This window comes from Hypanus sabinus, chromosome 5, assembly GCF_030144855.1.
Source record: "Hypanus sabinus isolate sHypSab1 chromosome 5, sHypSab1.hap1, whole genome shotgun sequence".
Taxonomy (NCBI): Eukaryota; Metazoa; Chordata; class Chondrichthyes; order Myliobatiformes; family Dasyatidae; genus Hypanus; species Hypanus sabinus.
This window is the reverse complement of record NC_082710.1, coordinates 177707550-177724354: the sequence shown is the minus strand read 5'-3', so window position 1 is coordinate 177724354 and position 16805 is coordinate 177707550. Positions and strand designations below refer to the sequence as shown.

General features: G+C 43.5%; 1 protein-coding gene across 6 annotated transcripts in view; it reads left to right on the top strand.

Annotated features, from left to right (window-relative positions):
* Positions 1-16805, top strand: part of LOC132394669 (butyrophilin subfamily 1 member A1-like) — a 398499-nt gene that overhangs the window by 50586 nt on the left and 331108 nt on the right. For 5 of the 6 annotated variants that reach the window (XM_059971035.1, XM_059971038.1, XM_059971037.1 and 2 more), the window contains one exon: positions 16374-16493. In XM_059971035.1, the coding sequence (XP_059827018.1) occupies positions 16374-16493 (120 nt within the window). The remainder of the gene's footprint in view (positions 1-16373; positions 16494-16805) is intronic. The other variant, XM_059971036.1, reaches the window with a different exon arrangement.

Here is a 16805-nt window from a genome sequence, read left to right as displayed (position 1 = left end):
CTGAGAGAATATCTTGTCAGATCCTGTGATTTATCCTCCCTAATTTGCCTCAAGACAGCAAACACCTCCTCTTCTGTAATCTTTATCAGGTCCATTAACTCACTACTGCACAGCCTCACATCAATAGATCCTCTCTCTCTCTCTCTCTCTCTCTCTCTCTCTCTCTCTCTCTCTCTCTCTCTCTCTCTCTCTCTCTCTCTCTCTCTCTCTCTCTTTCTCTCTCTCTCTCTCTCTCTCTCTCTCTCTCTCTCTCTCTCTCTCTCTCTCTCTCTCTCTCTCTCTCTCTCTCTTTCTCTCTCTCTCTCTCTCTCTCTCGAGTAAATACCAATGCAAAAATCCACTTAAGATCTCCTAAATGTCTGTCAACTCCATGCATGGATACCACTCTGTTCTTCCACATGTCTTCTTTCAGCCCTCCTGATTTTCTTCTTGCATTTCTTTCACTCCTCGAGTACCTCATTTGTTCCTGCCTGCCTATACCTGTTATGTACCTCCTTTTTCTTCATTAGGACCACAATATCTCTTAAAAATAATGCTCCCTAAACCTATTATCCCTGCCACTTATTCTGACAGGAACAGACAATCTCTGTGCTCTCAAAGCTTCCCTTTTGAAAGCCTCTCACTTAACAAGTGAACCATCGCAAGAAACACTCTTGTCACTATCTACACTTGCCAGATCGCACACTCTCTCTTTTGGATTTCCACGTAGTGAGTAAGGAAACTTTCTTGAGCACATTTGACAAACTTTTTCCCATCCAGCTGTTTTACAGTATGGGAGTCCCAGTCAATATGTGGAAAGTTAAAGTTACCAACTATCACAGAAGCAAGTCCTTTGGCCCATCTACTGCATGCTAAAAATACTTAAATTGTCTGCTCCCATCAACCTGCACTGGGACAGTAACCCTACCGTCCATGTACCTATCCAAACTTTTCTTAAACATTGAAATTGTGATCCCATGCACCACTTGTGTTGGCAGCTCATTCCAAAATCTCATGACCCTCTGAATGAAGAAGTTTCCCCTCATGTTCTGCTTAACCTTCTCACCTTTCACCCTGAACCCATGACATTTGGTTATAGTCCCACCCAACCTCGAGAAAAAGCCCACCTGCATTTACTTTGTCTATAGCCTCATAATTTTGTACACCTCTGTCAAATCTCATCTCAATTTTCTACGTTCTGAAGTATGCAGTCCCCACCTATTCCATCTTTCCTTGTAATTCAAGTCCTCCAGATTCTTGTGAATTTTCTCTGTACTCATTCAACCATGTTTACATCTTTCCTGCAAGTAGGGGTCCAAAGTTGCACACAATATTCCAAATTAAGCCTCACCAACACCTTAAACATCTTCAATGTAACATCTCATCTCTTGTACTCAATACATTGATTCATGAAGGCCAATGTTGCAGAAGCTTTCTTTATGGCTCTATCTACCTGTGACACAACTTTCAACAAATTTTGTACCTGTATTCCCAGATCCTTTTGTTCTATCACAATCCTCAGTGCCCTTCCATTCACCATGTAAGACCTACCCCGGTTGTTCTTACTGAAGCGCCAAATGTACTTCTCTGCAATAAATTCCCTCTGCCATTTTTCAGCTGATTTCCCCAGATGATCAAATCCCCCTGCAAGTCATGATAAGTCTTCCTCACAGTCCACTACACTCCCAATCAGGGTGTTATCCGCAAATTTGCTGATCCAATTAATCACATTATCATCTAGATCATTGCTATACTGTAGATTGCAAACAGCAGAGGACCCAGCACTGATCCAGTAGCACACCACTAGTCACAGGCCTCCAGTCAGAGAGACAACACTCTACTACCACTCTCTGGCTTCTCCCATAAAGGCAATGTCTAATCCAATTTACTACCTCATCCTGAATGCAGAGCGACTGAACCTTCCTGACCAGCCTCCCATGTGGGCCCTTGTCAAATACCTTACTAAAGTATGTCATCAATTTTTCTTGAACAACTCAATAAGATTGGTTAGACATGCCTGACCACGCATGAAGCCATTCTATCCTTCATCGGTCTATCTCTATCCAAATACAGAGTCTATAAAAAGTATTCCCCCCCCCCCACCGAAGTTTTCATGTTTTATTGTTTTACGACATTGAATCTCAGTGGATTTAATTTGGCTTTTTTGACACTGATCAACAACAAAGACTCTTTCATGTAAAGTGAAGACAAATTTCTACAAATTGGTCTAAATTTATTTCAACGAATACAAAACAACTGATTGCACAATTACTCTCCCCCTTCAAAACTCCTCAAGCTCTGTCAGAATGCATGCTGATTATGACTGAACAGCCATTTTCAAATCCAGCCCCAAATTCTCAATTACGGTCTGGACTCTGACTTGGCCACTTGAGGACATTAACGTTGTTTGTTTTTAAGCTATTCCAGAGTAGCTTTGACTTTATGCTTGGGGTCATTGTCTTGGTGGAAAACAAATCTCCCAAGTCACAGTTCTCTTGCAGACTGCAGCAGATTCTCTTCCAGGATTTCCTTGTATTTTTCTGTATTCATTTTACCCTCAACCTTCACAAGCCTTCCTGTGCCCACTGCAATGAAGCATCCCCACAGCGTGATGCAGCCACCACCATGCCTCACGGTCGGGATGGTGTGTTTAGTCTGATGGCCAAAAAGCTCAATTTTGGTTTCATCAGACCATAGAACTTTCTTCCAGCTGATTTCAGGTCCCTCATATGCCTTCCGGCAAACTCTAGACGAGATTTCATGTGAGTTTTTTTCAACAGTGGCTTTCAATTTGCCACTCTCCCCTAAAGCTACGACTGGTAAGGCACCCAGGCAACAGTTGTTGTATGCACAGTCTGTCCCATCTCAGCCACTGAAGCTTGTAACTCCTCCAGAGTTGGCATAGGTGTCTTGGTGGCTTCCTTCACGTGTCCTCTTCTTGCACGGTTATTGAGGTTTTGAACTGAATTGAATTTAATTGACTTTATTACTTGCATCCTTCATATACATGAGGACTAAAAATCTTTACGTTACTTCTCCGACTGAATGAGCAATGTGCAATTTACAGCAATTTTTAATAAATAGTATATACAACAGGACAGTCAATATAACATAGAAATACAATTGTATCAGCATGAACTAATCCGTCTGATAGTCAGGTGGGAGAGGCTGTCCTGGGGACTGTTGGTCCTGGTTTTTATGCTGCGGTACTGTTTCCTGGATGGTAGCAGCTGGAACAGCTTGTGGTTGGGGTGATTCAGGTCCCCAAAGGTCCTTCAGACTCTTTTTACAGATCTGTCTTTGTAAATATCCTGAATAGTGGAAAGTTCACATCTACAGATGTGCTGGGCTGTCCGCACCACTCTCTGTAGAGTCCTGCGATTGAGGGAATGACAGTTCCCATACCAGGCAGTGATGCAGCCAGTCAGGATGTTCTCAATTGTGCCCCTGTAGAAAGTTCTTAGGAGTTGGGGGCCCATTCCAAACTTCAACTGTCTGAGGTAAAAAATCTGCTGTTGTGCTTTCATCACCACACAGCCGGAATGTACAGACCACGTGAGATCCTCGGAGATGTGTATGCGGAGGAACTTAAAGTTGTTTGCCCCCAATCCCAGATCCATTGATGTCAATAGGAGCTAGCCTGGTTCCAATCCTCCTGCAGACCAAAACCAGCTCCTTTGTTTTTGCAACATCGAGGACGGCTGATTTACAGCTGTGCCATATTCTTTCCATTTCATGATTATTGACTTAACTGGACTCCAAGGGTTATTAAGTGACTTGGAAATTTTCTTGTATCCATCTCCTGACTTGAGCTTTTCAATAACCTTTTAGCAGAGTTGCTTGGAGTGTTCTTTTATCTTCATGTTGTAGTTTTTACCAGGATACTGACACCAGCAGCTGGTCCCGGATGCAGGTGTATTTTTACCACAGTCCATCGAAACACCTCGACTGCACACAGGTCACCAAAAACAGATTTCTGTAAACTAATTACAGTCGGCCCTCCTTATCCGTGAATTCCGCATCCGCGAATTCAACCAACTGCGAATCGAGAAAACCCGGAAGTGCTCTTCCAGCACTTGTTGTTCAATGATGTACAAACTTTTTTTCTTGTCATTATTCCCTAAACAATGCAGTATAACAACTATTTTACATAACATTTACATTGTATTGTGTATTATAAGTAATCTAGAGATTATTTAAAATATACGGGAGGATGTATTAGGAATTTATCCACCCTGATTAGCGTCAGGGTAGCAAACACCTCCTCCTCTGTAATCTGCACATGGTCCATGAAGTTGATGCTGCTGTGCCTCACTTCTAAAGACTCTGCATTCCCCTCCTGAGTAAATACAGATGCAAAGAATTAATTTAAATTTCCCCCATGTGTTTTGTTTCCACAATATAGACAATAGGTGCAGGAGTAGGCCATTCAGCCCTTCTAGCCAGCACTGCCATTCACTGTGATCATGGCTGATCATACACAATCACTACCCCGTTCCTGCCCTCTCCCCATACCCCTTGACCCCGCTATCAATAAGAGCTCTATCTAACTCTCTCTGGAATGCATCCAGGGACTTGGCCTCCACTGCCTTCTGGGGCAGAGCATTCCACATATCCACCACTCTCTGGGTGAAAAAGTTTTTCCACATCTCAATTCTAAATGGCCTACCCCTTATTCTTAAACTGTGGCCTCCAGTTCTGGACTCACCCATCAGCGGGAACATGCTTCCTGCCTCCAGCATGTCCAATACCTTAATAATCTTATATATCTCAATCAGATCCCCTCTCATCCTTCTAAATTCCAGCGTATACAAGCCCAGTCGCTCCAATCTTTCAACATATGACAGTCCCGCCATTCCGGGAGTTAACCTTGTGAATCTACGCTGCACTCCCTCAATAGCAAGAATGTCCTTCCGCAAATTTGGAGACCAAAACTGCACACAATACTCCAGGTGGGGTCTCACCAGGGCCCTGTACAGCTGCAGATGGACCTCTTTACTCCTATACTCAATTCCTCTTGTTATAAAGGCCAGCATGCCATTAGCTTTCTTCACTGCCTGCTGTACCTGCTTTCATTGACTGATGTACAAGAACACCTAGATCTCGTTGTGCTTCCCCTTTTCCTAACTTGACTCCATTTAGATAGTAATCTGCCTTCCTGTTCTTGCCACCAAAGTGGATAACCTCACATTTATCCACATTAAACTGCATCTGCCATACATTTGCCCACTCACCCAACCTGTCCAAGTCACCCTGCGTTCTCATAACATCTTCCTGACATTTCACACTGCCACCCAGCTTTGTGTCATCAGCAAATATGCTAATGTTACTTTTAATCCCTTCATCTAAATCATTAATGTATATTGTAAACAGCCGCGGTCCCAGCACCGAACCTTGCAGTACCCCACTGGTCACTGCCTGCCATTCCGAAAGGGACCCGTTAATCGCTACTCTTTGTTTCCTGTCAGCCAGCCAATTTTCAATCCATGTCAGTACTCTGCCCCCAATACCATATGTCCTAATTTTGCCCACTAATCTCCTATTTGGGACTTTATCAAAAGCTTTCTGGAAGTCCAGGTACACTACATCCACTGGCTCTCCCTTGTCCATTTTCATAGCTACATCCTCAAAAAAACTCCAGAAGATTAGTCAAGCATGATTTTCCCTTCATAAATCCATGCTGACTCGGACTGATCCTTCTACTGCTATCCAAATGTGTTGTAATTTCCTCTTTTATAATTGACTCCAGCATCTTTCCCACTACTGACATCAGGCTAACCGGTCTATAATTCCCTGTTTTCTCTCTCCCTCCTTTCTTGAAAAGTGGGACAACATTAGCTACCCTCCAATCAGCAGGAACTGTTCCTGAATCTATAGAACATTGGGAAATGATTACCAATGCATCCACCATTTCTAGAGCCACCTCTTTAAGTACCCTGGAATGCAGACCATCAGGTCCCGGGGACATCAGCCTTCAGACACAACAGTCTATCCAACACCGTGTCTTGCCTAATATAAATTTCCTTCAGTTTATCCATTACCCTAGTTTCTTTGGTCTCTATTACATCTGGGAGATTGTTTGTGTCTTCCCTAGTAAAGACATCTCCAAAGTACTTGTTCAACTCGTCTGCCATTTCCTTGCTCCCCATAATAAATTCACCTGTTTCTGTCTTCACTGGTCCAATTTTGGTCTTAACTATTTTTTTGCTATTCACATACCTAAAGAAGCTTTTACTATCCTCCTTTATATTCTTGGTTAGTTTACCTTCGTACCTCATTTTTCCTTGGCATATTGCCTTTGTTGTTATCTTCTGTTGCTCTTTAAAAGCTCCCAGTCCTCCGGCTTCCCGCTCATCTTTGCTATGTTATACTTCTTCTCTTTTATTTTTATACTGCCCTTTACTTCTCTCGTCAGCCATGGCCGCTCTTTACTCCCCTTAGGATCTTTCTTCCTCTTTGGAATGAACCGATCCTGCACCTGCTGCATTATTCCCAGAAATACCTGCCATTGTTGTTCCACTGTCTTCCCTGCTAGGGTATTGTTCCATTGAACTTTGGCCAGCTCCTCCCTCATAGCTCCATAGTTCCCTTTGTTCAACTGTAATACTGACACATCCGATTTTCCCTTCTCCTTCTCAAATTGTAGGTTAAAACATATCATATTATGGTCACTACCTCCTAATGGTTCCTTTACCTCGAGGTCCCTGATCAAATCCAGTTCATTGCACAACACTAAATCTAGAATTGCCTTCTCCCTGGTAGGCTCCAGTACAAGCTGTTCTAAGAATCCATCTCGGAGGCACTCCACAAACTCCCTTTCTTGGGGTCCAGTACCATTCTGATTCTCCCAGTCTACCTGCATGTTGAAATCCCCCATGACAACTGTATCATTACTTTTGCGACATGCCAATTTTAACTCTTCATTCAACTTACACCCGACATCCAGGCTGCTGTTTGGAGGCCAGTAGGTAACTCCCATTAGCGTCTTTCTCCCCTTAGAATTTCTCAGTTCTATCCATACTGACTCTACATCCCCAGGTTCTATGTCCCCCCTCACAAGGGACTGAATATCATTCCTCACCAACAGAGCCACCCAACCCCCTCTGCCAGTCAGTCTGTCCTTTCGATAAGATGTATATCCTTGAATATTCATTTCCCAGGCCCTGTCCGCTTGAAGCCATGTCTCAGTTATTTCCACAACATTGTACTTGCCAATTTCCAGCTGACCCTCAAGCTCATCTACTTTATTCCTTATACTTCGTGCATTCATATATAATACTTTTAATTTGTTACTCCCCCCTCCTTTCATATCAATTCCTATTTCACTTGGCCATACTGTATGATCTCTTCTTGAGCTTTCTACTCCATTGATTCTGTTGTCCTTTTAAACTTTTCTTATTTTCACTTTCCCTTTAACTCCATCCTTATATTTCCTGTTCATCCCCTCCCCCCCACTACTTAGTTTAAACACATCCGTGTTGCAGTGGCAAACCTGTCTGCCAGAATGCTGGTCCTCCACCTATTAAGGTGCAACCAGTCCCTTTTGTACAATTCATCCCTACCCCAAAACAGATCCCAGTGGTCCAAGAATGTAAATCCTTGCTTCCTGCACCAGTTCCTCAGCCACACATTCAGATCCATTATCTCCCTGTTCCTGCCCTCTCCAGCACGAGGAACTGGAAGCAAACCAGAGATAACCATCCTGGAAGTCCTGCTTTTCTGCCTTCTTCCGAGTTCTCTGAAGTCCCGCTGCAGAATGTCCTTCCTCTTCTTCCCGATGTCATTTGTGCTGACATGCACTACCACCTCCGGATGTTCACCTTCACCCTTGAGGATTCCCTGCAATCGGTCCGTGATGTCCTGGATCCTAGCACCAGGGAGGGAACATACCATCCGTAAATCTCGCCTGTTGCCTCAGAAACCTCTTTCCGTACCTCTCACTACTACCACGGCTGTTCCTGATGTCTGACTCCTCGGCTCTGCTTCTGCACCAATTTTCGGCTCGCAGACCTGTCCACCTCTCAGACTGACAGTATCTTCTGTTCTGACAGCTTCCAAAAGGGTGAATCTGTTTACGAGATGTACATCCCCTGGGGTCTCCTGTACTTTAAGCATCCTTTCCTTCCTCATCGTCATCCCCTTTCTCTCTTCCAGTATCCTCGGTGTAACAACCTCACTGTAGGTCCTGTCCAGAAAACTCGTTTTTGCGGATGAAGCTGAGATCATCCAGTTCTTTCTTCAGTGCTGCAACATGCTCCTTCAGAAGCTGAATCTGGACACACTTTCCACAGCTGTAGCAGCCAGGGGCACCATCAGTGTCCCTGACCTCCCACATCATACACGTAGCACACGGAATCAGCTTAGCGGTCATTTCTTCACCCTCTCCCATTGTGCCTGACTTACGGTAGTCTCCTCCCTCAGCCTCCTCGCCAAAGATTCTCGAGCCAAAGACTAGGACTTCTCACACCAGGCACTTCCCTCAACCAGGCCACTTTCGGACAGTTGGATTACCTAACATTCTGGATTACCAGAATGTTACATTTGACAACACACTTGGATTACCTAACATTCTGATCTTTCAGAGGACCAATTTTGTGCCAAGCAGTCATTTTACACAACGTATCTGTAGAAACCTCCTTCACGTTGTCTACTCGAGCAACTTCATGCTTTCCTTTAGCCTTCCTGATTTATTTTGTAAGTGTTTTCTTGCATTTTGTCCTTCATAAGCACCTCATATGTTTTTTCCTTCCTATACCTGCTATGCAGCTCCTTTTCTCTCTTAACCAGGGCCTCAATATCTCTTGAAAACTGAGGCTCCATACACCTGTTACCTTTACCTTTTATTACTCTCAAAATTTGGTTTTGAAAGTCTCCACTTTCAAAGTACACCTTTGCCAGAAAACAGCCTGTCCCAATCCACACTTGCCAGATCATTTCTGATGACATGAAATTGGCTTTTCTCCAATTTAGAATCTCAACCCTTGGAACGGATCTATATTTTTACATATTCACTTTGAAACTAATGACACAGTGGACACTGGATGTAAACTGCTCTCCTACACAAGCTTCTATCACCTGCTCTGTCTCATTCCCTAATAGCAGATCCAGTATCACACACTCTCTCATTGGGACTCCGACATACTGATGAAGGAAACTTTTCTGAACAAATTTGACAAACCCTATCCCACCTAGCCCTGTGAGAGTATGGGATCCCAGTCAATATGTTGAAAGTTCAAATCACCAAATACTACTACCGTGTGTTTCTTGCAGCAGTCTGCAATCTCTTTACAAATTTGTTGCTTTAAATCCCTCGGCTTGTTGTGTGGTCTGTCATCCACCTTTCCTACGATACAGTGCTCAGCCTATTAGTGCTATTTCATGAGAATTAACAAGAAGTAAGTTTGCAGATGACATGAAAATAACACTGGACAGCAAATTGTTATGAAAGTGTTGCTTCATCAGATATTTGATTGTGTATGATAGACCACATAATGCTGAACACAAATATAATTTTAGACTTGCATTGTACAGGAATTTGGAGAATCAGGAAATTAACTTTTATTGACAATAATGACGGTGCTGACTCTTAGCAAAAGTTAAACTATGCTAATTTTTTTTGTTGATAACTTTCATTTATATTCAGTGTCTGAAGCTTCTCACTTAAGTGTCTAAGAATTATCACTAGCATTGACAGAATCCAGTTGCCCTGATACTCTTTCTCCATGACCGCAATATCCTGGTGAAACCTTTCACCATACTCATCACTGACAGCACCAAGATTTACAGGGAAGCATTCTAAATGGGAATCAGAAAACGAATCTTTAGTGACATGTTGCTCTTCATGGTTTTGTATGCTTGACTCATGTTGTCAATGAGCTGCATGTCGTTTGGTGCTCTGTAGTTGCCAGAAAATGTTTAACAACATCCTTGGTTGCCTACCATGTGACTTTCTCCAGTCCCACTAAAAGTTCTTCAAATTGCCTGACATTGATGATCTGTTTTATTTGTGGACCATCAAAAATGCCTTCATTAATCTTGGCATCAGTTATTCTGATGATTTATGAATTGAAATAACAAATACAGATGATTTTAAGAAAATGTACATGATAGGGAAATTTCATGGTGGATTTCATGATCAGCAACTCAAAATCCGTAAGATACACCCAAAAATATTCAGGAAGCAAAATCTTTGTTGTCCAGCTGTAACTGGGGTATGGTGGACAGAGAAAAAGTTTATCGAAAATTACTGAAGGATATGTATCTGCTGAATAAGTGGGCTGATGTACATCAGAATGAACTTAATTCTGATAAGTGCTAGCTATTGTCAGATCAAGGGCGGTGGTACACAGTGAACAACAGGGCGCAGTGGAATGTTGGGGGATAGATGGACCTTGGAGTCCAAGTACATGGTTCCCAGAAAGTGGAGTCACAGCCACACAGGTTGATAAAGGGAGCTTTTAGCACACTGGCCTGTTCTGTTTTAGTCACCCTGCTACTGGAAAGAGTTCAGAAATATTTACAAGGATCTTGCTGGGACGAGAGGGACTGAGTAATGGGGAGAGGTTGCACAGTCTCGGACTTTATTCCTTGGAGCGTATGAGACTGAGAACTGATCTTATGAGCCCCTTCCATTGGTTGGGGTCAAACATGGATATTGCATCTGAGCTGTTTACATATCATATAAACTGGTACACAAGTCAGGGCAAGTCAAGTCACTTTTTATTGTCATTTCGACCATAACTGCTGGTACAGTACACAGTAAAAACGAGACAATGTTTTTCAGGACCATGGTGCTACATGAACAATACAAAAACTACACTAAACTACATAAACCAACAGAGAAACTACACTAGACTACAGACATAACCAGGACTGCATAAAGTGCACAGAACAGTGCAGGCATTACAATAAATAAAAAACAAGACAATAGGCACAGCAGAGGGCAGTAGGTTGGTAGTCCGATGGCTTGGGGGAAAATCTGTTACATAAATAAACAGCCGAATGGCGGAGTCCGGGATTCCGTCTGTTTCTGTACTCCCGCTGAGTATTTCGTTGCCACAGATGTAGTCCAATTTAATGTCTATTGGAGAGCAGAATGGACGGGAGAGCCGGCCGGCGAGGGCCTGCTTTTTTCCTGGTATGGATCCCTGCCCACTCGCCTTGTTTCCGCTTCCTCGCACACCGCTTATGAAGGTCCCACCTTCGGCTACTTGCATCAGGCGACTCCAAGGACTGCAGGCCCGATTCCCTCAGCAAACAGACATTGGAGAGCAGAATGGACAGGAGAGCCAGCTGGCTGGGGCTTACTTTTCCCCTGGCACGGACTCCTGCCCGTTCGCCTTGGTTCCGCTTCCTCGCAAACCGCTTACAACGTCCCCAACTCCGGCCATATCTCTCCCTCTCTCCAAACAGCCGACTTATCAAAAGGAACAGCAGAAACCAATACAGTTTGGCATCAGTGGTGTTGTAGGATGCCAACTCTGGGTCTTTCCTCAGGGTTTACTCCCAAAGCCATCCCCATGACTGGGAACAGTCACAAGACAGCAGAGGATTGAGGTTAGGATTTTCCGTCTGCTAGATGATCTGCTAACCACAGCTGACGAGCCCCATCTGTTCAGAGTGACTTGTTTTCAGATGCCAGTACCTGCTTCTGGCCCTTCTCCTGTCAGTAGAAACGGTTCCACCATGCTTAGTAGCTGAGCCACACTGGAAGGGCAGGAGGTGGACTTGATTGTCAGGGGCTATTTGAGATGCACTCCATTGGGAATATTAAGTAGGTTGTGGGAGCTTATCTCCACCAACTGCCCTGGTTATAACACCAGGAACCAGTGATCTTGTAGAGATGTGTAAAATCATGATGAACATAGAGAGGATGAATTCACAGTCTTTTCCCCCGGGTTAGAGAAACCATTAGACCATAAGATATCGGAGCAGAATTAGGCCATTTGGCCCAATGAGTCTGCTTCACCATTTTATCATGGCTGATCCAATTTCCCTCTCAGTCCCAATCTTCTGCCTTCTCCCCGTGCCCTGACCAATCAACAATCCATCAATTTCTGCTTTAAATATACATAAAGACTTGCCCTCCACAACTGGCTGTGGCAAAGAATTCCACAGATTCACCACTCACTAGCAAAGGAAATTCCTCCTCATCACTGTTCTAAAAGGATGCCTCTCTATTCTGAGGCTGTGTCCTCTGGTCTTACACTCTCCCACCATAGGAAGCATCCTCTCCATATCCACTCTATCAAACCTTTCACCATTCAATTGGTTTCATTGAGGTCACCCCTCATTCTTCTGAATACCAGTGAATACAGGCACTGAACCGTCAAACACTACTCCAACAATACTCCAAATGAGGCCTGACCACTGCTTTATAAAGTCTAAACATTATATCCTTGCTTTTATATTCTTGTCCTTTTGAAGTAAGTGCATTGCATTTGCCTTCCTCACCACAGACTCAACCTTCAATTTAAACTTCCAGGAATCCTGCACAAGGACTCGCTGGTCCCATTGTGCCTCAGTGTTGATTTTGTGTTATCTCTCCATTTAGAAAATAGTCAACCCTTTCATTTCTTCTACCAAAATGAATGACCATACACTACCCGGCAATGTACTCCATCTGCCATTTCTTTGCCCATTCTCCTAACCTGTCAGTCGTACTGTAGCCTCTCTACTTCCTCAAAACTACCCGCCCCTCCACCTATCTTCATATCATCTGCAAACTTTGCAACAGAGCCATCAACTCCATCATCAAAATCATTGACATATAACGTACAGAGAATCAATCCCAACACAGACCTCTGTGGAACACCACCAGTCACCAGCAGATCACCAGAAAAGCCCCCCTTTATTCCCACTCTTTGCCTCCTGCCAATCAGCCACTCCCTTATCCATATTAGAATCTTTCCTGGGCTCGTAGCTTGTTAAGCAGCCTCATGTGTGGCACCTTGTCAAAGGCCTTCTGAAAATCCAAGGACACAACACCAACCGATTCTCCTTTGTCTTTACAGCTTGTTGTTTATTCAAAGAATTCCAACAGATTCCTCAGGAAAGATTTTCCCTTGAGAAAACCATGCTGATTACAGCCTATTATATTATTTGCCTCAAAGTACCCTGAGACCTCATCCTTAAAAATCAACCAACATCTTCCCAACCACTGCAGTCAGACTAACTGGCCTGTAGTTTCCTTTCTTCTGCCTCCCTCCCTTCTTAAGGGTGGAGTAACATTTGCAATTTTCTAGTCTTTTGTATCCATTGTAGAATCTGGTGATTCTTGAAATATCATTATTAATGCCTCCATGATCTCTTCAGCCACCTCTTTCAGATCTCCAGGGTATACACTATCTGGTCCAGTGACTTATCTGCCTTCAGTCTTTTCAGCTTCCCATGAACTTTCCCTCCTGTTATGGTAACTTCACCAACATCATGACCCCTGACACTTGGAACTTCCACCATACTGCTACTGTCTTCCACAGTGAAGACGGATGCAAAATACTTCTTCAGTTCCTCCGCCGTTCTGTTGTCCCCCATTACTATCTCTCTGGCATCATTTTTGAGTAGTCCGATATCCATTCTTACCTCTCTTTTACACTTTATGTATCTGAAGAAACTTTTGATATCCACTTTAATATTATTGGCTCTCTTGCTTTTGTATTCCATCTTTCCCTTAGTGACCTTTTTAGTTGCCTTCTGTTGGTTTTTAAAAGCTTTTCAATACTTTAATTTCCCACTAACTTTTGCTCTATTATATGCTCTCTTTGGCTTTGACTTATCATGTTAGCCACGATTGTGTCATCGTTCCTTTAGAAAACCTCTTCCTCTTTGGGATGTATATATCCCGTGCTTCTGAATTGCTTCCGGAAATTCCAGGCTTTGCTGACTGCTGTCATCCCTGCCAGTGTTCTTTTCCAATCAATTCTGGCCAACTCCTCTTTCATTCCCCTGTAATTCCCTTTACTCCACTGAAATACAGATACATCTGACTTGAGTTTTTCCTTCTCAAATTTCAGTGATCACCCCCAAGGGTTCTTTTACATTAAGCTCTCTAATCAATTCTGGTTCATTGCACAACACCCAATCTGAAATATCTGATTCTCTTTTGAGCTCAACAAGCTGTTGAGGCATTCTAGAAATTCCCCCTGCAGGAATCCCGCACCAGCCTGATTTTCTCAATCTACCTGCATACTGAAGTCCCCCATGACTATTGTAATATTGCCCTTGTGGTATGCATTTTCTTTCTTCCATAGTAATTTGTAGGCCATATCCTTACTATTGTCTGGGGGTCTGTATACAACTCCTCTCAGGGTCTTTTTACCCTTGCAGTTCCTTAGCTCTGTCCACAATGATTCAACAGCTTCCAACCCTACTTCACCTCTGTCGAATAATGATATCAGTTTCTACCAACAGAGCAATGCTGCTTTCCTGCCTGTCCTTTCAATACAATGTGTATCCTCAGACATTATGATCCCAGCTATAATCTTTCAGCCATGATTCAGTGATGGCTCCAACATCCTACCTGACAATCTGTAACTGTGCTGCAAGTTCATCTACCTTATTCCGTATACTATGTCAGTCCTGTGTTCACCCTTGTTGATTTTATCCACCTTTTACATTACAACTCATCCTGTTGACTGCAATTTTGTCCTATCAGCAGCCTCTCCTCATTGCACATTGCCTCTGTTCGTAAACCAGCTACCTGACCTTCAGCACTATTATTCACCTTTCCTATGACACTTCTTGCATTGACATATTTGTGGCTCAGAACACAGGTCACACCATGCTCAACCTTTGGATTCCTAACTTTGTCCGAGGTCTTTCCAGCATTTGCCTCCACAAACTCTCCACTATCTTCTGCTGTAGAGGCATAGTTTTAAGGTGGGGTGGGGGGGGGGAATTTAGCAGTAACATGAGCAGCAACCTTTTTTCCACTGAAGTTGCTATGTGGAATAAGCTGCCAGGGGAGCTGGTTGAGACAAGTACAATAATAACAATTGTAACAATACTCAGCATTCTGGCTGGTCGTATCATGATCTGCTCTGGCAATCTGAATGCCCGGGAATGTAAGAAGCTGCAGAGAGAAGTGGACTCAGCCCAATACATCAGGGGCAAATCCCTCCCCACCATTGGTAGTATTTACAGGAGATGCTGCCTCTAGAAGGCAATTCCATTATTAAAGAGTTTCACCATTCAGCCATGACATCTCCTTGCAGTGACCATTAGGCAGAAGCTACAGAAGCCTGAAGTCCCCACACAACCAGGTTCAGGAATAGAAACTGTTCAGTTCATGAACTAACTCACAAAACTCTAATCACTACCTCAGTACAACACTGTGACAACCTTGATCACTTTGCACTACAACAGACTTTGTTTATTTTTTCATTCTGATTGTGTTATTTCCTGTAAAAATTATGTATAATTTATGTTTTCATTGTGAGTGCTACCTCTGTGACTATATAGCCTGTGATGTTGCTGCGTGTGTGTGTTTTTTGAGCTGGTGCTTACATGGACTTGTGCATGGAACATTAAAACTTTGAATGGACAATCTGTCGGGCACATGGACAAGGAAGGTTTAGAAGGATCTGGGCTAAACCCTGGCAAAAGGGACTAGTTTGGATGGGGCATGTTGTTCATCATGGACCAGTTGGGCTGATGGACATGTTTCTGGGCTGTATATCTCTGCAATTAGACATCAGTGAGAGTGATGAAGTCTCAGAGCCTCCATTATAACAGTCCATTGCAGCCATTTCTGGTTCTTCCAGTAAACACCTATTGACGTGACAGGAGGAGGCTGCTCGGGCAGTTGTGGACTTTCCACCTCATGGAGTACGAAGAAGGTTCACCAGATTGATTCCTGGGATGGCAGGACTTTCATATGAAGAAAGACTGGATCGACTAGGCTTATACTCACTGGAATTTAGAAGATTGAGGGGGAATCTTATTGAAACGTATACAATTCTAAAGGGATTGGACAGGCTAGATGCAGGATGATTGTTTCCGATAATGGGGAAGTCCAGAACGAGTGGTCACAGTTTAAGGATAAAGGGGAAGCCTTTTAGGACCGAGATGAGGAAAAACTTCTTCACACAGAGAGTGGTGAAGCTGTGGAATTCTCTGCCACAGGAAACAGTTGAGGCCGGTTCATTGGCTATATTTAAGAGGAAGTTAGATATGGCCCTTGTGGCAAAAGGGATCAGAGGGTATGGAGAGAAAGCAGGTACAGGGTTCTGAGTTGGATGATCAGCCATGATCATACTGAATGGCGGTGCAGGCTCGAAGGGCCGAAAGGCCTACTCCTGCACCTATTTTCTATGTTTCTATGTTTACCGAACTAATCCCGCTGGGGTGCATTGCAGATTTTTTCATTGTCTGATTCACTGATCTTTATTCTACAGACGATCTCTTCCCTGCTGTTCCTGAATGGGTCCTGCCACTGGTCGTCACCATTTGTGTTGTAATTGCTGCTAACTCCACTGTGATTTATTGGAATGTGAAACAAAACAGACGCATAAAAGGTACGTTTCTGCAATATTCTGAGGTACTGGCCTAGAAATCCACTGGAATATCTCCCAGTTTCCCGCTAAAATTTCGATGAAAAGCCAGAGCATTTTCTGGAGATATCATGTAAAATCCACATTTCCCAGCAAGGTCTGACATTCCAGCAGTGAATGTTGTCTCTGGAAAGAATATTTGTAGCCATAGAGATGGGAAGTAAGGAAGGAAACTGCCCGATGTTGCATCTCCTGTGTCTGCATGGTGACGTGCCCGGAGGATCAACTGGTCACTGATTCACCTGCTTCCGGTAACTTGGTTCCCGATGTTTAGGC